Raw genomic sequence first — 25,623 nt, forward strand, 5'->3', positions numbered from 1 at the left:
TAACAATGGGCCTCATTCACCAATATCTCTTTAAGTTCATTCATCTTCTCTACAGCTCATCCTCACTAGGGTGGAGGGTGAGCTGGAGTCTTTCTCAGCTGATTTTGGGCAGGAGGCGGGGTTCACCCTGGACAGGTCACCAGTCTATCACAGGGCCAACGTACAGACACACATTCACACCTATGAGTGATTCAGAGTCACCAGTTCACCTGCATGTCGTTGGTCTGTGGGAGGAAGCTGGAGAGAACCCACACATGCACGGGGAGAACATGCAAACTCTACGTCAGATTCATGAGCGTGTTAAATCCAGAATGCCAGAGAAGGTGAGTTGAGAAAGAAAGTTGCAAAAATCTAAAGGGAGCGTCGGACTCCAAACATAAAAAGAACTTTAGTGCTGAAGTGGAGCGACTGCTGCAGGAAGTGAACAAAAAGCAGCTTGCATGCATGGGATGCTGTCAGTCATTCACTGAACATGTGTCTGAGTTAGAACTCAGTTTTTAATGAGAATCATTGAAATGTGACTCCACAGGAAGAACGTTCAACAGAAACTCAAAAACTATGAAATGTAGTTTTGTCTCTTACATCTGATCAGCTGATCCACGTCCTCCTTTAAAGTAAATGAGCCCTCCCATTGACCGGTCGCTCTTTAAAGACAGACAGCTGGGTTCAGGAGAGTCTGGTCTCTGCTGCTGGATCCTGAAACAACAACACAACTGATAAATGTGCATGTTGGAGAAAAACTGATGAAAAATATCTTCAACCTTTTAATAAACACAACAACTGACTTTTAGAGAGAAAAGTCTTTCTGGCTGTTTTAAATTCCAACCTTTGACCTCTGGTCCTGCGTTTACGTTTCACACACAGTTTCTTAGAGGGAGGGGCTCCCTCCTCTCTGTCCTCACACTGATCCATGCTGCTGAGCTCACATCCACATCAGCTAACACACACTTTGTAGCTTCACCTGCAGAGGAAACACACATCATTCATCTGCACAGCAGCTCACATGTCCATCATGTCTCCAGCTGCTCCTCCACTGATTGGCTCTTCTTCTCTGCTTCATATCAGTGTCAGTTGAATGCAGTCACACAGCAGTGAGGAAGAGGAAGCTGCCATCAGCTGCTGTACTTCTACTATCAGTCCACTAGATGGCGTCATGAAGCTGCAGCCCAGCAACATGATCCATGGACCACTGTTTCCATCCACTGACACACACAAGGACTGAGATCCACTGAGTTGATGTGACACAGTCTCTGTGTGGACAGCGTCCCTGTAGAAAACCACTGGATCAAACAAGCTACAGCTGATTATTACACACACAACAACTGGGCCAAGACTTATTTCACCTCACAGCTCCACTATCACAACATTCACTCATTTCACTCACACTGGAAATTCAAAGAGAGAAAAACACTCTCCAGCTGCCACTGACACTTATTGCCTCTGTCCATCCATTCATCGTCTGCTCCATCAAATGTCACAAAATACAGACAAATGATGCATTCAAGTTCCTCTCAGTCTGAGGCCACGTCTTCAAATGTATTTTGTCACAGCAACAATCAAAGAGACAAAATATTCAGTTTACAGTCAAATCAAACAGAGAAAACAAGGAAATTGAATATTTCTGTTGAAAAATGTTGATCAGTCCTGAAGTATAAATCTAATGACAGACCACTCACCACAGACAAAGTCCCAGCTGTTCTCCAGCGGCTGTCCGGATGAGCTTAGGCCGCGTTTAGTGACTCAGACAGCGGGAGAGCAGCGGCTCATCTCCGCCTCCTCCACAGGCTAATTCAGGCGGTAAAGCTGCCTCCAGTCCTCAGGAAGTGGAGCTGCACACAAAGAACCACTCTGTGTTCAACTACTGACCATCCACTGACTCTGCTTCTGCTCTTATTCCAGCTCTTCTACCCACAACATCCACACAACATGGAGGACACGGTTCTACCCACAACATCCACACAACATGGAGGACACGGTTCTACCCACAACATCCACACAACATGGAGGACACGGTTCTGTCGGTCCAGACTTTACAGTTACAGCTCTGACTCAGCTACAGTAACATTATAATAACACAACAACAACACAACAACAAGTTGAAGGGCAGAGAACTCAGGTAACAACAGGTGTTAACGAGGAAAACATCCAGACTGTTCACCTTACCTTCACACGACGAAATAAACTGCAACATACCCGCTGGGTCAAAGGTCAACTTTAACACTTTGAACAGTGACTCACCTGTTGGACGTGATAATGTCATCTTATCTGGACTAATTAACTTAAACACACACACACAAAACCAAAGAAACCTTCTGCGACCTGTTTAAAGTGTGAAGTTAAAAAGCATTTGTCGTTGATATTTGATATAACAGAATAAACTTTATTGTCCCTGAGGGGAAATATGTCATGGACTCAGAGCATGGTAGTCGCTGCCTTGTAGACAATAAATATACATAAGCTACATCAGTTAGAGACGTACATGTTGTAACAGTTGTAATGTTCGTTTAACCTTTGATGTTTCAGATATGAAACATTGTATAAACATCAGTACATTATTGATTACGTTATTGATCCATATAGGCAAGGCAAGGCAATTTTATTTGTATAGCCTGAGATATAATCAGCTTATGATCAGGTTATCAGTTAAGAAATTGCGGTTTTGTGGGATGTAAACAGCCTAAACCGCAATTTCAATGAATGGGAGTGGACAGATCTTATGCTACTATCCTATTTGAACACAGGCAAGGCAAGGCAATTTTATTTGTATAGCCCGTTTTTACAAACAGTTTGTCTCAAAGGGCTTTACATGGCATCGTAGCAACATTCTCTGTCCTTGGACCCTCACATCGACTGAGGAAAAACTCCATGGAAAACCCTTTTAACAGGGAAAAATCGGAGAAACCTCAGGGTCACAGTTGTCATCTTCACACAGTTGTAAGTCCAGACTTATTGTGTCGTCAATTGAGTCACCTGTTTGCTTCACTTAAGTCTGAAAGTTAAAGCCCCGGTATGTAACTTATTTGGCTTTTTATTAGCAAAAATCAAATATTGCTTTCATAAGTATGTATTTCACTATAGTCGAATCACACCCGCATACAAATGAAAGCTTTCTCGTACCTTAGAATGAGTTGTTACAAGTCGTTACAAATATTCATTAGATTCACATGACGTCACTGTGTTTCTGCGCCGCCATATTTGTGTCCGAATCAGGGCAATCTGGGCACAGATCACAGCGTCACGTTACCAGAACAAGTGGAGTAGTTGGAGGAAATCAGCAAGAGACCGAAAATTGACGTTATTTGAAAGATGCCAGGATTATATTGTGCTGTTGACTGTGATAGCAGTCGCCAAAGAAACCCCGGACTGCAGTTTTATTCCATCCCAAAAGACGTAAAGTTATAGAATAAATAGTTGACTGCAGGCAGTCTATCAGTGGCAGCGTGGGCTGTGACAAGTCTCACAACATTTTTTTTAATAACATGGATATATTGAATTCTGCATTTTGATTACTTTTTTATTAATTACTCACTGATTCTGCATTTAGGGTCTCTTATTTCTGTATGACAGACCGTTGCTAAGTAAAACGGGCCGTTGCTAGGGACGCCGCTCTGATCAGCGGAGCAGGGCAGAAGAACTATCAAGGATTTTTACCTTGTGTTTCATTTTTACCAGCTTCAGACTAATTGTGATGTTAGAAAAATGACTTGTAGCTGGTTAGAGGGAGAGTGGAGGCTCTCTGCCTCCCTCACCGCTGCTGGAACCAAACCTGCGATCAGAGCGGACAGAGCGGACGGGCCTGTGTCTGTGCCACCGCGAGTCCGTGACACAAACGTGTCCCGTAACCGTCATCTCTTATGACAGGCAGGACTACGTAAAAGCGCACATCGTAACATTTACATGATAATTCATCAATCTACTGATTGATTATCAAAAGCTCGTTGAAAACAACTACACACGAGTCGACAGGAGGAGGGTCGGCGGTCCCTTCGACGTGACGTCACTACATCCCATGAATACAAGGGGGAGCGCACGGAACCTTGGCTGCCATGTTGAATCACCATTTTTTACGTTGAGTGGCAGCGTGACCGTAGGTAACCACGGAAACTGAGCGGAGCTGTGGGCTCGGCCTGTTAAAACTGTCACCACTGTGTAGTGTGAGGAAGGACGGAGGCACTGGTGTTGCATTCAGGTGCAGTCAGGCACCTGAATGACGTCGTCGGCAAACCAACCGGATGTCATTTTACTCCACGAGAGAAAGACGGTAAAACGTGGGTCAGGTAAACAATACCACATCACCATGACAACATATTGCCTGTATTGTTTTACCTCGTGCTGACGGACCACTTGTTTACATAGACGCTTGTTTATCCTGTTACATGCAGCGTCTGTTGTCTGTCTGACGTCTGCCCGAGTTCACGTGAACGCAATATATTATCAAGAATACGTTCTGATATGCAACCACACCGCTAGATGGGGGTAATTCCTACATACTGGGGCTTTAAAAAAAAAAACAGAGAAAATGTTACGATTTTATTGCTGTCGACGACTGCACGGGTTTAGTAAACTTAACAGAGTTCAAAGTAATTCACACAAGCATATAAATCTTGCAGAGCCGTAAATCGTTTTGTCCGTGTACCGGCCCAAACACTGCCATCAGCCGAAACCAGAGACTTTTGCATATCTAGTCTTTGTAGGGGCTTTAACTTAGCTCTTTTGCCGTTACAGAAGAATTCAAATGGCTGCAGGTCCAGAGAGAGGCCTCTAACCCTCAATTATATAAATATATTAATATTAATATTATTAGACACATCTGAACATTTTCTTTTTCTTTTTTGTTGTTTTCCTCATTTTTACTTTTGTTTTAAAACTGAACTCTCCAAGTCTGGTCTCTTCTCCTCTGTGTCTCTAACCCTCCTCTCTTCCATGTGCATTTGTTTTCAACGAAGCCGGTGAGGAATCAATCCATGGAGCGGTGGATAATGTTGTGACATATAAATAGCAAAAGGCGGCCTTTGTTCGCTGAGGTTGAGGCCGTCTGTTCTGAAAAGAATCCACCTCTTCAAGAAAAGGTTAAAATTGTCGATGAGCCCCCCCCCCCCCCGAACACACACACACCGGTGATGGGACCAGAGATGAAGACGTTGTGGTGGAGACGTGTCACTGCCTGGAAAAGCTGCAGGAAGTCGTGCTTCAATTACTCAGACTTATGTTTGTTGACGTAGTGGGCGCTGGCGTGGACGACGACGATGTCTCCACTTCAGAGTGGGACCTGATGATGTCAGGGAGTTGGACCGTGATGTCATTGACGGTGGCCTCAGGAAACCACAGAGTGCCCCCCTCCCCGCTCAGTGTCACGACCTCCACTATCGAATCCCTGATGACGAGGGAGGACGGAGGAGAGGTGGAGGCGCCGGCCTCCTGGACCTTCTGTTGCCAAGTCCCTGAACTGTGGAGACGAAGCAGAAAGAGCTGAAGAACCGACTGAGGTCACAGCAGGAACCTACTGAAGGAACATCTCGTCACCTGGATGCAGACTCTGCTGTCCTGGCTGCAGGACACAGCGGAGGAAAGACACCTTTGTGCCCAGGGCTCTCCAGCTCCTCAAGTCTGAACCTTGAGCACTTAAACACTTTACAATAGAGTGGCAAAGTCCCGCCCCTTCCGCTGGACCCCCATGGGAACTTTCGGAGCGTAAAAAATGAATGGTGTTCAATAGACAGAAAATAATGCTTTTCTGATCCTCCAGTCGTTATGCCTTGGATTACACAAATGTTGTTTATAGGCAGGGCTGCCTCTGACCAAAATGGGGCCCTAAGCGAAAAAATTTCTTCGGGCCCTACTATAATCGATTATAACTACAACCACTAATACTGGCAGTACTACTACTTCTATACTTAATATCAATTTTAAAATGCTACAACTACAATCCTATAGGCCTACTAATTACCAAACAGACTGATATTTCAAAATGTAGCTACATTCAAATTTAGTTCCTTCTGTCAACTGAATTATCAAATACACTAATTTCTATCAATATTTATCTCTAATATCTCCTCCAAAGCTGCCTGTCATAGATTAAATTCACCAACAGATGGCGACATTTTACATCCATTAAAATAACATTAGCCAAATCCTTGTGTGGTGATAAAATAGATTATAAACTTTAGCCGAAAATACGACCAACAACTGACAAATTTACCACTGCCTTTCAACAGAGGTGAATGCATATGCGAACAAAGGTGTTAACAAGACATTTAAGAAATGGTAAGGGCCGCTGGAAAATGACTTTCATCTCCAGACCACAGTCCATATCTACTGGAGGCTAGCAGCATCTCTCCTCCTACCTCTTGAGTAGCAGCAGCAGCTGTGCTGAGCATGGAGGTTTAGTGCTTGCTTATGCCACAAAGTTTTACATCTAGTGGTGGGCCATTAACGGCGTTAACGGCACCGTTAAATACGGCCCAGCACTAACTTCAACACCCACCTTCGAGAGAAGCACGAGTTTCCTCTTGTTTTGTGATTGGTCAGATCGATTGGTGACGGCGCGTGCGGTGTCAGATTACAAAACAAAACAAAAGTTCTCTTATCTCTCTTCTCCTGCCCCACGGCTGTGCATATGCGCATCCTTTGTGCAAAACGGGGCCTTATTGGACCATGGGGCCCTACGCACTGTGCGTGTTCTGCGTGTAGGCAGGGGCCCTGTTTATAGGCTTAAATGATGTTTATTCATGTCAAGAGTTTGACTGTTTATTGAGCTATTGTTTAGTTAAATTCTGTTGAGGAAACACAATGAAAAAGATGACATGTTATGTTGCGTATGTGACATCACGTCATCACCCTTTCCCTCCCTTCCTTCTCCATCCACAGTGATTAAACTCTCCACAACTCTTACACTAAACACTTACTTGTGTGGGGTTTTTTTTGTGTGTGTGTGTGTGGTTTTTCTTTTTTTTTTTTAAATCCGTTTGTTGACCCTTGACTGCTGTGTCCTTAAGTCTGTAATGTGTTGCCTTTTAAATCTACATGCGTGCTCTTTTTAAATTACCCCCTCGGGACGACTGTGTTTTTGAATTGAATTGAACTGAAGTGATACCTGCCAACGCCTCCTGCAGCGAGCGCTCCTTCTGCAGCGGCGCCTTGTACCAGGGCCACAGATCCCTCACCACCTCATTAGCCTCCTCAATGAGGTCAAAGCTGTGATGGTACGAAATGTCGCCCCAATCGCAGAACGTCAGGCTCCGCCTCAGTGTGACATCATCGAAGCTCAGCACCTGAAAAGTGAACGGAGCAGGTTCATTCAGCACCAGCAGAATCACAGAAGGCGGTCATGGTTTGATCTCACTGGACGTTCAGGTGTTGGAGTCGCTTCGGTGTTGTGATTCATCATGACCCAGGACCGGTCTCTGTTGATCTTATATGAATTTGACTGATTACCTGTCTGTCCTCCAGGTGCAGGGCGATGGCCACATGATCCCAGACATAAAACTTTACATCCGACTCAGGGAGCTCCACAGCCTCCACCTGGTTCCTGTCGGGTCTCTGGACCAGTTGGTACCTGCACAACATGGACTCACTTCAGTGGGTTTGAAAACAGAGTAGACTGAGTTCAGTCTATGTTCAATGATCCTGTGCTCTGCACATTCAGGTTGTGTTCATGTTGTGTTGGTGCAGACGCTTCCAGGAAAGCAGAAGTTATCTCTGACTCCAGTCACCTGCTGTCCTCCCAGTACAGACTGCTGCCATCTGGTGACCGCCACATGAGCAGGACCAACAGATTCAAAAGTTCATTTGTGCCGAAAAATCTATTCATGGCGGACGTAATTTATTTGTGGCATATCAGTGAACACCTCGTCGGGCTGTGACATACAGTTACAGGGCTGGCGTCGGCACTGGCAGCCTAGTCACAGCCACAACACCAGCTAAACGTGTTTCCTCAAATTTGAGGCGGAGTGGCCACCCTGTTTACCACAGAGATTTTGTGTGCGGTCATATGACTACCTGGCTCCGTCTGATTGGACGTCGCCAGTGGCTGCATTTGATTGGGTTAGAAAACACTGTCATTTGACAGAGTATCTGTTGGAAGCAGCCAGAGAAGCGGCTTCATTAAAACAAAACAAACAGATTGTGCATTGGATCAATAAAAAGAAAGTAGCGAGTATGTGAGTGTGTAAAATCGGCAAGAAAACAAAACATCGCCGATCGTCCTTCCAATCGCTGATAGACGATTGGATCGCCAATCGGCACAACCCTACTACAGTGAATTTCTGCTGGCTGTACAACAAATTGCCCCAGATGGGGATAATAAAGTAGGGCTGTCACTTTTTATTTGACATTCGAATATTCGTTCGAATATCGAATATTCGAATATTCGTTCGAATGTGGGATGAAAAGTTCGTATTCAAGCGGTAATGACCTGCTCGATATGTCGGCTGCAGCAAAAATTCTCTATTTACCGTCTTTGACTGCAGTGCCCAGTGCCTGCATAGCGCCACGGAACGTCCACCGGACGTGGAAGGGCCACGAGTAGCCGCAAAGAGCCGAGAAACTGAGCCAGTTTACTTTCTGTGCCCATATCAACCGCTGGTGTGGTGTCCGCGGCGCTCCTTCAAAATAAAACACCGCGACTGTGTGTGCTGCGGCGCCGGGGGGGGGGGGGGGGGTATTCAAATATATCCAAACGAATTATGGGTCATTCAATATTCGTTCAAACCTCACTTTTCTAAAAACTGACAGCCCTATAATAGAGTTTACTAAGAGCGTATTATTCACACCCTGAAAGTCCCATAGTCACTTGTGTGGACCAAATTTTTTTTGTACTTTTACTTGTTACTAAACAACGAAACAACAGAGGTACAAAACATCCGTTCTGCAAGAACACAAACGTAAAAAACTCACAGAGTAATGTGTAACTGCAAATCAACGTCAGAAAGGCAGATTGATCTGTTGTTTTACATGTTTATCTCACTTTATACACAGCTGTTATCACATCAGCTGGTTCTGCTCTGTGATCTCGTGACCTCGAGTCTCCAGCTGCTCTGGGCTCTGGAGACGGAGCCGTGGCCGATGGCTTGATCAACAGTCGGAGACAAACCACAACGGAGATGGGACAGCGTGTGGAAACTGGGACACACACTGATCAAGGTCGTTTGATGTGTTGTAAAGTGTCATTAAGTGTCGCTTTGCGTCTGCACTGTGCATACGTCTGCTCTGGTTCATTTTGAAAATGTAATCCTGCCAAGTAATCACATAATTTTTCAAATATACCAGTAAACTGATTACATAATTTTTCTGTACTGTAAGTCTGTAACGGACTTCAGTTACCTTTTTTTGTATCCTAATAGCGTAACATCGTTACATGTAATCCATTACTCCCCGAGCCTGTACCAAGGAAATGTCTGTTTCAAGTGAACGAAACAAGCCTGGTGTGAATACGCCCTGAGACTAAGACCTCACCTGTGTGTCTCACACATGGCCTGACACCTCCAGATGAAGCATCCGTCTCTGTAAACGCAGACTGCGTCCGGGTCGTCCCTGAGCAGAGGATAGTCCTGGTAGCTCTGATTGGCCGGGCTGTGGACCAGCACTACGTACATCACTTCCTGTTTGTACAGGACGGTCTCGAACACCCTCATGACGGGCCGAGCCCCGCAGCAGAACTAGAGACAACAACACAAGGTTAGTGGACGACAGCAGTTTGACATCACATAGCAGGGCATCTCCATGGAGACAGCCCAGCGTCAACAGTCTGTTGCTGCAGCACAGACACATCTGTTTCTATGGAAAGGGTCCGGACCCACCTGCTGGCTGTAGGCCTCTAGCACATCCTCCACAGAGAGAGTGAAGCGGTACGAGCCCAGTCTGGACGTCTGCAGGAAGGCCGGGGAGCTGGCAAACTTCCCCAGGACTTGGCCCTCTGTGTGGTGGCCCCAGCCCTGGTCCTGGTTGTGGTGGCCCCAGGCCTGGTCCTGGTTGTCGTGGCCCCGGACCTGGCCCTGGGTGTGGTGGCCCCAGCCCTGATCCTGGTCGTGGTGGCCCCAGGCCCGTCCCCGGTGGCCCCAGGCCTGGTCCTGGCTGTGGTGGCCCCAGGCCCGTCCCCGGTGGCCCCAGGCCTGGTCCTGGTTGTGGTGGCCACAGGCCCGTCCCCGGTGGCCCCAGGCCCGTCCCCGGTGGCCCCGGACCTGGCCCTGGGTGTGGTGGCCCCAGGCCTGGTCCTGGTTGTCGTGGCCCCAGGCCTGGTCCTGGCTGTGGTGGCCCCAGGCCTGGTCCTGGCTGTGGTGGCCCCAGGCCTTGTCCTGGTTGTGGTGGCCCCGGACCTGGCCCTGGGTGTGGTGGCCCCAGGCCTGATCCTGGTCGTGGTGGCCCCAGGCCTGATCCTGGTCGTGGTGGCCCCAGGCCTGATCCTGGTCATGGTGGCCCCAGGCCCGTCCCCGGTGGCCCCAGGCCTGATCCTGGTCGTGGTGGCCCCAGGCCTGATCCTGGTCGTGGTGGCCCCAGGCCCGTCCCCGGTGGCCCCAGGCCTGATCCTGGTCGTGGTGGCCCCAGGCCTGATCCTGGTCGTGGTGGCCCCAGGCCCGTCCCCGGTGGCCCCAGGCCTGATCCTGGTTGTGGTGGCCCCAGGCCTGATCCTGGTCGTGGTGGCCCCAGGCCTGATACTGGTCGTGGTGGCCCCAGGCCTGATCCTGGTCGTGGTGGCCCCAGGCCTGATCCTGGTTGTGGTGGCCCCAGGCCCGTCCCCGGTGGCCCCAGGCCCGGTCCTGGCTGTGGTGGCCCCAGGCCCGTCCCCGGTGGCCCCAGGCCTGGTCCTGGTTGTGGTGGCCCCAGGCCCGTCCCTGGTGGCCCCAGGCCCGGTCCTGGTTGTCGTGGTCCCAGGCCTTGTCCTGGTTGTCGTGGTCCCAGGCCTGGTCCTGGTTGTCGTGGCCCCAGGCTTGATCCTGGTCGTGGTGGCCCAAGGCCCGGTGGCCACGGACCTGGCCCTGGTCGTGGTGGCCCCAGGCCTGATCCTGGTCGTGGTGGCCCAAGGCCCGGTGGCCACGGACCTGGCCCTGGTCGTGGTGACCCAAGGCCCGGTGGCCCCGGACCTGGCCCTGGTCGTGGTGACCCAAGGCCCGGTGGCCCCGGACCTGGCCCTGGTCGTGGTGGCCCAAGGCCCTGTGGCCCCGGACCTGGCCCTGGTCGTGGTGGCCCCAGGACTGGTCCTCGGTGCAGAGCGGTAAGTTCTGGTCCAGAAGCCGAGTCTCAGCTGAGACCAGGTCTCCCACCTTCACAGCCAGACTCCACCACTGCAGCCGCTCTATGCCCCTGAAGCCTCCGTCTCTCTGGATCCCCCGTAAACCGACCTCATTCGTGTCGTGTTTTAGGTGAGACACGTGCAGCTTGGCCCGGGGCCAGGCTGGGACCGACTCCTTGAAGATGTAGGGCCGGATCCGATGAACCGGGTCTCTCCGGTTAAAGTCTGCAGCTGCTTCTTTCAGCTTCAGCAGCTCCAGGTGTCGCCTCCTCACAAAGTATTCATCCGCTCCTCTGCTGTTGGTGCGATGCTCCATGTTCACCTGCTACACATCAAACACAGGTGAGTATAAGCCCCACCCCCTGCTACACATCAAACACTGGTGTGTATAAAGCTCCCCCGCCGGCCGCCGTCTACTTTATTCAATGAATGTGATTCAAACTGCTGCTGAGGTCATGACCCTGAAAACACGGGACAGACTCTGTATCCAGTCTCTCTGCCACATCGGTATTAACATGTTTACATTTGACACATTTCTATCAACACACAACACTAAATACTGCATCACAACAAACACTGGTAATAAGGCCAGTACACAAACTCCTCATCAACTGTAAATAAACAACAACATGGTCCACATCAGTGACCCCAACAACAGGGCAGTTACAGGTGAGCTGGCTTTTTTTTTATTATTTTTATAGCAGCACTGTTCTTGCATGCTCAGTGGGACTAAGCATCAACCCTGTCCTGTAACTTTCTGCTATGAGTGGATGTCAGAACATGTTGACATGCCCCCATGAGTTGATAGACATACCGCTTCTTCATTTAGAAAAAAAACCTGATAGTATACAGTAGATTGAGTTGGCAATAGACATACATGTGAAATTGCGGCATTTTAAAACTTTGTCTAACACTTGTCCGCTGTCATGTTTGAATCACTTGTAGCCTATCTGCTGACAAAGAGCTATAGATTAAAAAACTTGGTACGATAGGGGTTGATTGTTGTCCGTACATTTTAAAATACTGGGTCTTTCACACAGTACGGGGTATGGCTTGGTTTCCCCATAGACATCAGTGGAGCCCTATAGGCACATTTCTCAACATATTATTATTCCAAATCATACAATTACAAGAGAAAACATAATAAAACCCAGGAATATGGGTGAAGCTTTGCTGCTGATACGTGCAAAAAAAAATGACTGTCACAACAACTGCAAAAGCACTTGTTTATTGTAGGCCACAGTATTACATTCACTGTCATATCACTGATATGGACCCGTGTCTGAAATAAAGCTTATATAACTGCTCCTACTTAAAATTATTCAGAAGTTAAACCCTAAGTTTCTCAAATTTCACAGTGACTGACTGCTTGAGTTACACTGGAAGTCCGGCCAAAGTAAGTAAAGTGAACGGGGGGTAGGTTGCTACACTCTATTGGCCCTTTTCCACCCAGTGTGACTCTCCTCGGCTCTTCTGCTTTTCCACCAGCCCTACCAGTACCTGGTACTGTTTTGAAAGTGCCCAAGCGAGCCAAGTCGATACTAAAATGTGACGTCAACCGACTGCTGGCCACTGATTGGCCAGAGTGTCGTCACGAGTGCTACGTCCGACATGAGAAACAATCCCGCTTATTTTTTAAAAACCCATCGACAACAGCATCTACTAATCTGTACCGAGACTGTTATTATTCTGTCACCCGAGTTAAATGAAAACCAGCCGTGGTCCGTCATCGAACTGCAGACGAGTGAGTTTGGAGCTGACGAGAGGAGAGAAAAAAGAGCCCCCGCCCCCACTGAGGAGGAACTATGAAGAACTGAGCTTTTTTTTTTTTTTTTTTTTTTTTTTTTTTTTTTTAAGTTGTTTCTTGATTATTTTTTATTTTAGAAAAAGTAGCCCACGGGAGTCGTCAACATCTGTAAATTATTATCACATTTTACTTTTTTTTTTTTTTTTTTCTTTTTTAACAACTTTATTATGAAGAACTGAGCTGCAGAGGGAAAAGACCGAGTCGAGCTGTAACTGTGTAAGACGCAGCCTTTTTAGTAGAGTAGGTCCGACCTAAGTGAACGGGAGGTTATGAAATGTTCACCGCAACATTAGTAATAAACTGGTAAAAACATTAACTAAAACTCCTCCCGCTGCTCTGTAGAGTCACACAAACACATCACACTGGAGATAAGAGTGGGTTCCTACCTGAAGAGACGAGCTGGAGAAACAGACTGAAGCCGGAAACAGCTGCAAACAGGCGGGACACGGACACATGAAGACGGGACTCCCCTCTGTTCTTACTGCCATCCCCTAATAACCCTAACCCATATTACTGCCCCCCTGTGGTGGCAGCTGGGAACCACCGACCTGCTGCTGCTAAAACTACTGACAAGAACCAGACAACTGTCAGGAAGAGGAGGGAGAAATATCATCAGAGCTGCAGACTGGCTTGATGATCAGTCTGATGATGTCACATGTTTATTGGTCGTGTTTAGTGTTGAGTTTAGATTTGATGATCCTGAATTGATTGATTGATTTGATCCTGATCAGATGTTGTTAGTGTTCAGTGAGTTTGTCGTTTGTTTTCCTGTTTGTTCTTTGTGTTTTTATTTCATTTCTCCACGTCGGGGCACCAGAGAATAAATATGTGGGGCTACGGTGGGAGGGAGGAGTCACTACTGTCACTGTCATTTCATCTTCAACATCATGTGGAGGAAAACATTAAAGTAACAGTGATGATGATGATGATGATGATGTCACTACAGGTTATTATCCATGAGGGAGGTTTGATTGACAGCCAGCAGTAGTAAACACACGTCAACAAACACAAACTGTAGCAGCTGTTTATTTATTCATTGTTTGTATTTAGTGTTGTTTACTTTAATATTTAGTTTAGATCTGATTTTCCTGAATTGATTTATTTGATTTAACTCCGATCAGATTCTGTTAGTTTATTATTTGTGTAGTTCAGGTGTTTTCCTGTTTATTATTGGTGTTTTATTTCATTTGATCACGTCACCAGAGAATAAATGTGTAGGGCTGCAGTGAGGGACCAGCATGCACCTGGGTGGGCTGATGGGTTTTGTTTTGTTTTGTTCTTTTCTTGCTCCTTTCTGGTCAAATAAACCACATTTGTAGTTAAAACTGGACTTTGCATGGTCATGATGTTTCTCTCAGCTGTCTACACCACGACCCATGGTGCAGCAGTGGCCCTTTGATTCTTTAGGGTTTAAAGTTTGATTTGAAGCTTTTCTTAGTTTCCACAAACAGCCACTACAATGACTGATCGCCTGTCTGATCTCCTCAGGTCCCTGCTGCTGCTGCTGCTGCTGCTGCTGCTGCTGCTGCTGCTGCATTCACACATTCACACACAGATCAGGAAAACCAGAGAAAATCCAGGATTAAGTCTGAAATTGAGGATTATTTTCATTATTATCAGTTATTCTCGTCCAAAACGTCCAATTCTTCCATTTAGATTTTAAAAATGAAGGAAAGAAACACTGGAAAAACTCAAACCAGAGAAATAATAATGATAATCATGATGATAATATTATTAATAAAGTGTCCTGATTGATGAGTTTGTGTTTCCAGGGTTACACCAGTCACTCAGATGAGGATGACCCAGAGAGGATCCAGATGATCATCCAGAGAGCGATAACAGACGCTGACTGGATTCTAGATAAATTGAGTTTATTAATAATAATAATAATAATAATATTGTCAGACAGACCAACACACGTCAGTCTGTCCTCTCTGTGGTTGCAGTACACCAAGAAGAAGTGAGGAGAAGGAGGCAGCAGCTGCTCACATCAACTATGAAGCTCATTGTTTCTATCAGATAAATATTCATATCAGTGTAAAAACTGTTCAGACTGAAATGTGATTTAGTGACGTTTGATATTTTTAAATAAAGTTGTTCTCGCTGACTGTGGCTCCTTGGTCTCATTGACAGTGTGAGGACAGAGGTTATTCAACATGAGGGTTGACACTTTTATTATTAAATGGTTTTATTGGTTCTTAACAAACAGGACACAACAAGTCAGGGTAAACGTCTCTCTCAGCCTCTTCACGTTATATGTAGAGGGCAGAAAAAAGAGCCTCTCATTAGTAGGATGTCATACACACACACACCTTATTTTTTATTTTCTTCTTTCTCTTTATTTTCATTTATTTCAGTTACATCCTGAGTCAGACTCCCATACAGGTCATTTTGTTGTCATTCCACTTTGTGACCATAGGTGGCACTGTGATACCAGGTTCAGTGAGAAACTCCTGACTCAAGCCCATCCCATTCCCATACACTAGGAGGCAGAATAAAATGGTGTTTGAGACAGTCAGACACTTTCTTACTGTTCCACAGGTATGTAAAACGTGAAAAACAACTTAAAAATTGTGACTTTTGAGGTCACGTCAATGTATTTAGAATGGTTTGATAACTTTGGTGTATTTGTCAATGCAGCCACTGTATTCTCACACTTGTTTGTGTTATTATTTATATGTATTGAAGTTATATGCATTTATAATTAAACTCAAGCATTTGCCTGATTTCCTACTTTGCTGACCGCTCGCTTGTTACGCTAATTTACACTGTTTTTTGGAGGTTTTTTAGATACCTGTAGGGTTGTTTCACTGTTTGTTTTTAGACTTTAATAAACATGAGAATTCAACATTTATTTGGGGCCCAGTTTTTATTGTAGCCTACAAGAAGCGCGTCCGGCAAGTTTCCTCACTTAGCCTCTCGGCAGCCATCGTAGTTCTATCTGTAGTCGCCTAACAAGTGGGATAAATGAAAGTCTCTTATAGTATTTTTGTTTCCAGTTGTGTTTCTTGTTGTGCCTGTTTACCTGTGACCAGCTCACAAACACAGGGGTGCAAACTCATCAGGGGTAAAAAAGGTGACAAGATACCGACCCCCCTAGGGGGGTCCGGGGGCATGCACCCCCGTGAAATTTAAAAAAACAACAACTTTTAAGGTGAATTTACAGTCAATTTTAGCATGAGACTAGGGTCCAGATTTACACAGTTTTCACAGCTTTTGCTCGTGTTAAACCTGCACAATCTGTCTCTCTGTGTTTGGTTTTGAAACATGTGAAGAGGGTCTTCAAAGACAAACAACTAATTTTTATATAACAGGCGTGATATATTTACTAGGGGTGAACGGTTCACAAAATCCACTTTTCGGTTAGGTTCACGGTTTTGTGGTCATGGTTTTCGGCTCGGTTTGGTATAGGCTACTTTGATCGTTGGGAAAATCAATCATGTCTTGTATATTTAGGTTAAAACTGAAAGATTGAGGCAGTCTGACATCTGATACATCATTGTGACAGTCTGAGGTTAAAAGTAGGTGAGATTCTGGCTGCAAGGGAGGAGACACTGATAGTTCCAACATGTTTTAATTTATTGGGCAAAGAAAGTTAGCTAACAAATGCTGAGAACAATTAGATATTCACAGAAATATATAACCTATATTTATTAATTGTGGTTCTTACAAAAATTATATCTTATAAAATATAAAAGCTAAAATGTCTCTTAAAGCTCTGCCCCTTTAATTAGTGCATACAAAATAATTTAACTTTAGCCTACTACTTTTACAACCACATTATTTACCAGCAAGTGAAAGTGAAACAGAGGCAGAGGTGTCCTGCCACAGTCAGTCAACCTGCTCCTCCTCCTCCTGCTGCTGCTGCTGCTGCTGCACAGGTCGCGCTGCAGCGCTAATAAATGCTAAACGCGCTAAATCGCTAATTGGTCGCGATCGCGGTCATCACACACACGCGGTCCCATACAGCACCTATACAACGCTGCTGCATCTTCTAGCTCCGACTCTTTCACTCGCCATGCTCACAAACGTTTCCACAAGTGACCAGCTGATACACTGCTCTGCTTCTTCTTCTTGTTTACCCATAGCAGCCATGCTACAGGGCAGATTAATTCTTAGCACAGGCATGTTTTGATGTAGCTGGGCTGTACAGTGCGACATAGCCCTGGGTTTACCACTGGCTGGTTAAACTCGTGATTAAATCTAACAACTGTGGCAGTCGCGTTAGTTAGTTAGTATTATTAGTGAAGCTTCAGGTGTGTATTGCTGGACATAAGAACAGCGCTGCCACCACTTGTTTTCATCCCATAGACTGTAAAAAGAATGGACGTAGCGTCCGTGACGTCACCCATTGGTTTTGGGGAGTTGTTTTTGTGACTCAAATATGGCGGCCTGAACAGCGCCATGTTGGATTGGCCGGCCGAGAACCCGCCCACTGGCCTCGAAGCAGCTGTCCACGGAGCTGCTCGGACCTGTCACTCAACCTTTCCGCGCCCTGATTGGCCAGAATTTTAACCTAATAACAGTAAAACTATAGAGTTAAAAAAAAATTCACCCCCCTCAGAGTGTGTGCAGGGGTAGAAGCTATCGATTGAGACGAAAAAACGTTCTGACACCAGGCTTTTAACATGTTTACTGAGGATGTAAAGTCGGCGATTTTAACATGGGGGTCTATGGGGAATGCTCCCTTCTGACACCAGCCCCCAGAGGAATCCGAGGGGATTGCAGTTTTTTGAACGCGGAAGTGAGCTTCACTTCTCAGACCGACAACTGCCCCCTTGTTTCATCCAGATAAGGTGCACGCGTCTTAAAGAGACAGGTGCATTGGCTCGGCTCGTCTCGTCTCGCCGGACCCCCCCCCTCGTCAAATTTTTTTTTATTGCGGATTTACACGAATCACACAAATGACCCGTTTGGGATCCAAAACGGCGAATTTCGCCGAAAGGTGACAAGTTTGCACCCCTGCAAACAGCCTGTAACTTTGAACATGAACAGTGAATTTGTTTAAAATGTGTTTCTCAGAGACTTTTAGCTTGGTGATATTAGGCCTCGTCCTTCATCAGCAGCTGAGTAAAAGTCACCGTGGTTTTTGTCCTGTAATAATCAACGCTTCCATCTCTAAAGGAAGAGGAAGAAGTTTACAAGAATCACTGAGAAGAGTTTAAAGAAATCAGCTGATTTAATCCATGAATGTGAAAACGTGAGTGAGAGACACAGACAGACATGTAGAGACTGAACTGTCTGTTCAACAGTCAGTACGTTTACATGCAGAGCTTAATCGAGCTATGCTCAAAATTAGATTTTGGCGTCAAGTCGGACTTTTGTCCTTGTCCCAGTTTACATGCAACTGAGAAAATCGAATAACTGACGGGGTCCGCCCCCTCATGCGGCGTCACCCGTTGTTTCAGCGGATTAATACCATGGATGTATTATATTAACGGTTAATACGCCCCCTGTCCTGCTGACTTTTCTGTCACCTCATAAAATACTGAATATAAACAACTTAGTAAGCTTAATAATACATTCTCAACTGCAGTTCCCGACCAGACGCGCCAGTCTGGGCCAGATTCGCGCTGAGAATAGGATACGGGCTTCCTCTCTTCCTCTCTCTCTCTCTCTTTCTCTTTCTCTCTTTTAAAATAAATCACTCATGCTGGTCACGCTGTGTGAAATGCATTGAATCGGCGCTGACGTTGTTTTTTTCTTTACTTTGCTGGGTTCAGGCGGCTTCTCTGCTCCACTTGGTGCCGTCTCTATGGTTGTGGAGCATGCGCACATGCGTTGTCCAGTTCTACTCCGACTAAGGTGTATACATGATGGAGAAAATCGAATTCCAATCGCATTACTGGGTGTCTTAATCGGAGTTCTCCAACTCCGATTTCAGTCGGACTAAGGTGTTTACATGCACTTCAGTTGTCCAGTTATAGTCGGATTAAGGCAATAATTCGTTTTTTTCAAGTGTCATGTAAACGTACTGATTGAGAAGGTTTCTGTGACAGGAGGAGACTCTGGTTTACTCAACACAGACTCACTGAGGAACCAGAACTGTAGAGTCCAAATGCAAACCCAGGATACAGAGGTTGAGTGAAGGTGGTGTTGAAGGTGCAAAGGTGGATCAGTGAGTCAGAGGAGACTCTGTAGAAGGACAGAGAGCCAGCAGGACAGTCCACATACACTGCTACTCTGTTAAAGTCATAGGAGTTGGAGAAACGTGTCAGTCTGTTATTGTGACAGACTCTGTAACCACCATCATCATCCTCATAGCAGTACATACTCCAGGACTGATCGTTCCATCCAAACAAACAGTCTCTACTCTCTCCTTTCCTTCTGATTCCTCTGTAACTCACTGATATATCAACGTCTCCTCTCCCCTCGACCTCCCAGTAGCAGCGACCAGTCAGACCAGTTGAACACAGCAGCTGAGGACACTGGTCAAATCTGTCTGGATGATCAGGATATGGCTGATCCTCCTCCTTCACATGTGTCGCCTTCCTGTTGTTGTCAGACAGTTTGATCTTTGTGTTCACTGTGTTTGTGTCGATTGTGAGTGGACAGGAATCTGATGGAGAGAACAAGACACAGCTGCAGTTATTGATCATGCGATCACATCCTGGTCTCAGGCAAGTAAAACAGTTATGAGACCATTAGAGTCATTGTATAAAAGCAGGGCCGGCTCTACGCAGGGGCAACAAATAAATGTGTTGCCCCCTCAAATCCAAATTTTAGAAGTTGAGAAAGCACATTTTAATATACTCAAAAAATGTATAAATCTTGACCCCCCCCCCCCCCCCCCCCCCTCCTCTTCTCAGAGTACACCAGAATGCTTCACTCACATTTTAAAATCACAAACATTTTCTGGGGGGGATGCCCCCAGACCCCCCTACAGGGGTTTAGCTACTCACCTTTTTCACCCCTCTGGATTTGCAATGCATCTTCAGGTATATGCACCCCTAACTCCCCATATAATGTGGCTCTTTGCATTACGACGGTAACAAATTTGGGCTCTAAGACCCTGGTTGGCAGCCCCGGCCCCGTTAGACAGGTCTGAAGGCAGAGGCCTGACAAAGTGCAATCCACTTCTCCAGGTTGGGGTTGGACACATAGCCAACAACCCAATTCAATAAAGTTACTATAAGCACGGAGAAAAAAAGTGCTGGAGCATGATGTGTTCACATGATACCCCCTTCATATTTCTGACTGCCCCCTCATATATGCCTGCCTAGAACCGGCCCAGTATAAAAGTAGCCTCAAGACCATCACCAGAAAAACCATGGCATTATCATCATTGTCATGTACTTGCTAAATATGATATTTTGAGTTCTGAAAACTTGATAATACACTCAAATATTCGTGTACTTCACAAAATCATTTACAGTGCTTATGCTCCCCTTTGAAAAAGTTTGTTACACTCTGCTCTGAAAATACAGCACGAGTAACTCAATCTGTTACAAGGGGTCAGTGTAGCATCCCACAACATAGAACTCAATTTGGTTAAAAAATAAAAATAAAAATCTTCTTTTTCATGTGTGACCATGAATCAGTGGAATGTCCTTCCCACAGAATTTATCTTATGTACAAATTCCTATACATTTCCATGCTTATCAAAGGGCAGGTTACTTAGTAAGCAAGCTTGCAAGGCAAGGCAATTTTATTTGTATAGCCCGTTTTTACAAACAGTTTGTCTCAAAGGGCTTTACATGGCATCACAACAACATCCTCTGCCCTTAGACCCTCACATCGACTGAGGAAAAACTCCATAGAAAACCCTTTTAACGGGGAGAAATTGGAGAAACCTCAGGGTGAGCAACAGAGGAGGGATACCTCACCCAGGACGGACAGACGTGCCACAGATGTTGTTACAGACAAGAAAACAGTTTATAGTTTAGTGTAGTTGTACACATTGTTAAGTTACATGTGAGTGTGTATGTAAATGTGTCTGGTCATTAATATGTGTATGAGTGTGGTTATTAGATGAGAGTGAGGATGGGGAAGGAGATAAAAAAATTTATACGGACTTGGCCCTTTAGGGCTTCCGTATGTTTGAATGTGTGATGAGAATAAGAGAGAGTATGTGCTGTTCATTTAACTCTATTTTGCATTTCATGATTTGGCGCTCTTGTTCCCTGCCTTTGCTAGTTTACTCTGTCTATTTTTAAAAATATTTCAGATCATATCACTTTTATTCAACATTCTTAATATATTGTTATCTGTCTGTTTCTTACTTGCCCTGGGATTACAGGTGGAAATTAGCAAATGTTGCTACAACCTGGCTCAAGGCATCTTCTCTTGTTTTACAAGATTACTGTAATGTTTTTGTGCATTGTCCCTGTTTTAAATGAATAAATTCCTAAATCAGTTATTGAGAGTTTGATGAAGACTCATGAGGTCAGTGATGTGACAGTGTGAAGATGGTTGAATGTGCTGCTTTGTTTCCATGAATCAAAGTAAAAACAGACTTACACTTCCTCAGACCTGGTGTCAACCATGGGACTCCAGCAGGCTCCACCCTGAAAGGAGGAGGGGGGTCAGAGCAGCACCTTCTCTGTCAGCATGCACACATGGACATTACATGGCTCTCACACACACACTGTTTTATCACTGTGTTCACATGGAGGCTGGTATGTATGGATGAACACTGAGCACAGAGAAGAAGGAGCTGGAGTCTTTATCTAGTGATGATACAGAGCAGGAGGAGACGAGGAGGAAACACTTCATCATGTCTTTTCTCCATGTGATGTCACTGCAGTGTGAGACACACACTTTCACTCTCTGACTCTCAAGCTGCACAAACACACGTCACAGCAAAGAAGATGAAGACACAAAAGGTGGAGCTGACCAGCCCAGATATCCCACAATGCGCCAGGAAAGAAGAAGAGTGCAGCTGTGAACAGTGGATGGTTTCAGTGTTTGATGAGGAAGGAAACACACTCAACACGTTTGTTAGAGCTCAGTGAAACACACAGTGGGTCTCATTCATGAAACGTGAGTAAATCTGTGTGTAGATTTGCACATAAAAGCTCACTCTACTAAAACTCTACTCCAGATTCATGAACAGTGCGGGAAACTCAGATTTGATCGTAAACACGTGTGTAAAGATGATGAACACCAACCCATCGTAAACTAACAACACGCCCCTGGTGATCAGCAATTAGCATAGATCTCCATACATGAATAGCCATATAAGGAGATCCTGACCACCATATTAGGAGGTAGGTGCATCCTGTTCACCTGCGGCCATGACGCAATCAAGGAAAGAGGGAGAGAGAAAAAAAAGAGAGAGATCGCGGATCGAAGTCATCTTGGGAGCAGTGGAGTCCAGAAAAAATATTTAATTATCTTCTGTTAGTAGTGGTGTGACTGGGACAGGTCAAAGGCGTGGAGGGAAGAAACAGATTTAGTGAATTAAGTATCCTTGGTTTATTAAAGAACCGTTTAAGAAGTAAAGCCAGAATAGTTCGATATGAAACATGAAAAAAAAACCCAACTACAGAGCTACAGCAGCGACGGGAGGAGGCGGCTCTTCACAGCCTCAGCTGTAGAGGAGCATGGTTGGATCAACACATGAAGTTATATAGGCAGGTTGTATTGTTACAGAAGCACCAGCCGTCTGTCACAGCTCCATCCAAACCGGTGCCGACTGCGCTGCTGCGCAGGGTGAAGTGTGCGTCCACCAAGCGTGTAGCAACACAAAAAAGTTTTTTCCGGTTTTATATCAGATTATTATCATCATTAGATGGAGCCTTGACGTGTTTGTGCGTGTCCGATCCCTAAAATGTCTCTCTCTCCAAATATTTCGAATTGTTTGTCATGTTTAAATTACGTGTTTCAAAGGCGTCGGCGTATTTTGAACATGAGAGAGAGTAATACGGATTAAAATTGCAATTTTCAACAGTGACAAGCAGTATTTATTTGCATTCCTACATTTACACAAGCGCTACACACAGTCCGGAGCAGGTGTAGATTTTGTGAGTAGCTACGAAAAAATCAGCACTACTAAAAGATTGATGAATGCGGAAATCCACGTAAATTTGCGCTGCTCAGGGTTTACACACAAATCCGTGCTGCTCACGTTTCATGAATGAGACCCAGTGAGTTTAGTGAGAAACACTGAGTGTGAACACAACTTGTGTTTGTCTGAAGAAAACTCCACAGGAAGCTGAAGAATGAGGCTGTGAGCAGGTTTCCACAGGAGCCACAGCAGCAGTGAGTGGATGAAGGAGCTCTAATAGAAACCATCTGATCACAGTGACAGGACAGATCAGGATCTCATGATCAATGACTCTGTTCTTCTCTGCTCTTCACACAGATCAGCTGCAACACATTGACTCACTGAGATCAGTCACATCATGTGGAATAAAGCAGCCGTCCTCAGGACCAGTCCTGAGCTCCATCAAACCTGTCCACACATTTTGACAGGACTTGAAGTCAGAGTCCAGAGGAAGCAGAGAAACTGTAGAGCAGAGAGAAGCAGGCTCAGCTCAGAGCACATGGACTCAGACAGGAAGTGAAGCTCCAGCTGCTGGAGACTTTCATTAAGGACCCACTTTGTGGCTTCATCTGATCTGGAGTCAGCACACACACATTCAGCCACAAACACTGTTCACTACACTCTTCATGGAAGACACTGAAGTCATCATGAGGAGAAACTCCTGATCCCAGTAGTTCATCACTGTGACTGATGAAAGCTGCACAGCTCATGTTTGAAACACTCTGAGATTTGGCTTCAGTATAAACTGTGTTGGGACGAGTCAGACTGTGACAGAGGACGTCAGTGGTGGGCGGAGCTTCAGTGTGGCCTACACCACCTCTGGATATGGTCTGAGTGATGGGATCTGATGTCATCAATGCATGGATCACCTGAGCCAGATGTTAATACCAGGTGTGAACGGGGCCATAGAAAATGTTCCAGCTCCTCCTCCTCTATCAGACAGTGTGTGTGGCTGCAGCAGCCTCTCCATACCTGAGAGAGTCCAGTCTCCAGTCTGGATCCTCCAGTCCAGCAGACAGCAGCTCCACTCCTGAGGCTCCTGGATGGTTGTAGCTCAGGTCCAGCTCGCTCAGATGGGAGGGGTTGGAGCTCAGAGCTGAGGCCAGAGAAGCACAGCCTTCCTCTGTGATCAGACATCCTGACAGACTGAACACACACAACAACACACAGGAACCCTCTGTCAACACCTGCTGCTGTGTTCAAGTGGCATCAGATAAACAGCTGGATGGATCCTCACCTGAGAGTCTCCAGTCTACAGTGTGGACTCTCCAGTCCACCAGACAGAAGCTTCACTCCTGAGTCCTGCAGGTTGTTGTTACTCAGGTCCAGGTGTCTCAGACTAGAGGACTGGGAGCTGAGGACTGAGGACAGAGCTTCACAGCTTCTCTCTGAGAGGTCACAGCTGCTCAGGCTGAAGAGGAATTCAAGGAAAAACACTCACATTCTCAATATGAAGGAAATAACAGGTTAGATTCATAAATACAAAACATTTCAACACAAACCTGAGAGTTTACAGTGATTCTTATTCAACATATTCTACTTTGTATTCATATATATATATATATATATATATATATATATATATATATATATATATATATATATATATATATTATATATATTATATTATAGATAGACTTGATTATAAACTGTGGTCTCTCACTTATCTTTTTATAATCATATTTGTTTTGTTGTTTGTATATATACAGTCAGTGTTAAAATCACAGATTCCACCCTGCCTGCATCACCAGTCACACCTAACCACACCCCCTAAGGTGATACCCCGCCCTCTGACCTATGACCCTCTCTTTCCCTCCAAACATTTGCCTGATGACAACGTGACTGTACTGACCTCACTTCCTTTGTTTATTGATTTAAAGGCCCCATGCTGTGCACTTTTCTCTGGGTTTATTTACCTGCTGATATCCCTAACAAGATGTATCATTGGTTTTGAGTACCTGTGATCTGCTTAATATCGTTTATACTGCCCCTTTCTGTTGCCTCTTTCTGGAGCTCTAGCAGGCACAGGTCATTTGGCCAATCAGAAGAGAGAATGAGAACCTCTCCTCTGTTTGGCTCACTGTTTTTGAGTGGCATGTGGTTGGGCCAATCACAGGCAAGTAACTGAATCCTAAGCTGCATTCATACAAATTGAAAAAGAAACAACTGGTCGCGATGGGCGGAGTTACCTTGTGTGTGACATCACAGAAAGGAGGAAGTGCTATCTGCTCGTCTCAAAGAGACAGTTCCTACAAAAGGGCGGTGTGTGTTTCTCCGTTTATGACCAGTTTGATGCATGGGGCAGTATATACGTGGCCCAGAGACCTCCCCAAGCGCGAAAAATTAACCAAAATCACATTTTTCATGCCATGGGGCCATTAACTCATTGAGTGCCATTGACGTCTATGGACGTCAATCAAAATCCAATGCTTGAGTGCCATTGACGTCCATAGACGTCAAATGCAGTTTTCTGCGGCTGGTAAATGGGGTCGCTCTCGTGCACACTGTGAGTAATTTTGGGGTTTCTGGGATGTGTAGAACGAAGAAGACTGTAGATCAGAGCAAGAAGTGAAGAAGAAGGAGAAGACGAGCGCGATCGGT

At 45.6% G+C, this 25,623-nt stretch overlaps 3 protein-coding genes and 1 pseudogene across 4 annotated transcripts in view; 2 read left to right on the forward strand and 2 right to left on the reverse strand.

Moving 5' to 3' along the window:
- Positions 1 to 20,832, forward strand: part of LOC146975210 (stonustoxin subunit beta-like) — a gene marked incomplete at its 5' end in the record, with an annotated part of 195,007 nt that extends 174,175 nt beyond the window's left edge. The window contains one exon of the mRNA XM_085794572.1: positions 20,672 to 20,832. The remainder of the gene's footprint in view (positions 1 to 20,671) is intronic.
- LOC146975212 (protein NLRC3-like) overlaps positions 1 to 25,623 on the forward strand; it is a 347,620-nt gene that overhangs the window by 155,612 nt on the left and 166,385 nt on the right. The gene's annotated exons all lie outside the window — the stretch shown is intronic.
- Positions 5,284 to 11,564, reverse strand: LOC146975222 (uncharacterized). The gene is made up of 6 exons (XM_085794370.1): positions 11,163 to 11,564; positions 9,798 to 9,911; positions 9,454 to 9,656; positions 7,435 to 7,555; positions 7,094 to 7,271; positions 5,284 to 5,446 (listed from the first exon to the last, which is right to left on the reverse strand). The coding sequence occupies exons 1-6, from the start codon at positions 11,541 to 11,543 to the stop codon at positions 5,364 to 5,366; spliced, it is 1,080 nt and encodes a 359-aa protein (XP_085650496.1). The 5' UTR covers positions 11,544 to 11,564; the 3' UTR covers positions 5,284 to 5,363.
- The window catches only part of LOC146975223 (uncharacterized), a 30,136-nt pseudogene continuing 23,557 nt past the window's right edge, over positions 19,045 to 25,623 (reverse strand). The window contains exons 6-9 of the transcript XR_015037405.1: positions 24,260 to 24,433; positions 23,995 to 24,168; positions 21,495 to 21,541; positions 19,045 to 19,593 (exon numbers count right to left, since the gene is read on the reverse strand). The product of XR_015037405.1 is annotated as an uncharacterized LOC146975223 (transcript). The remainder of the gene's footprint in view (positions 19,594 to 21,494; positions 21,542 to 23,994; positions 24,169 to 24,259; positions 24,434 to 25,623) is intronic.

This window comes from Trachurus japonicus, chromosome 13, assembly GCF_045865225.1.
Source record: "Trachurus japonicus isolate A0001 chromosome 13, Traja_1.0".
Classification (NCBI taxonomy): Eukaryota; Metazoa; Chordata; class Actinopteri; order Carangiformes; family Carangidae; genus Trachurus; species Trachurus japonicus.

What these genes read in the sequence shown, in the direction of transcription:
- LOC146975222 (XM_085794370.1), bottom strand. Translation starts at nt 11,543, where the DNA reads ATGGAGCATCGCACCAACAGCAGAGGAGCGGATGAATACTTTGTGAGG. An exon ending in TAGAGGCCTACAGCCAGCAG is followed by an intron (nt 9,657 to 9,797) that starts GTGGGTCCGGAC and finishes TGTTGTCTCTAG; the next exon opens with TTCTGCTGCGGGGCTCGGCC. An exon ending in GCTGCAGGAGGCGTTGGCAG is followed by an intron (nt 5,447 to 7,093) that starts GTATCACTTCAG and finishes TCGTCTCCACAG; the next exon opens with TTCAGGGACTTGGCAACAGA.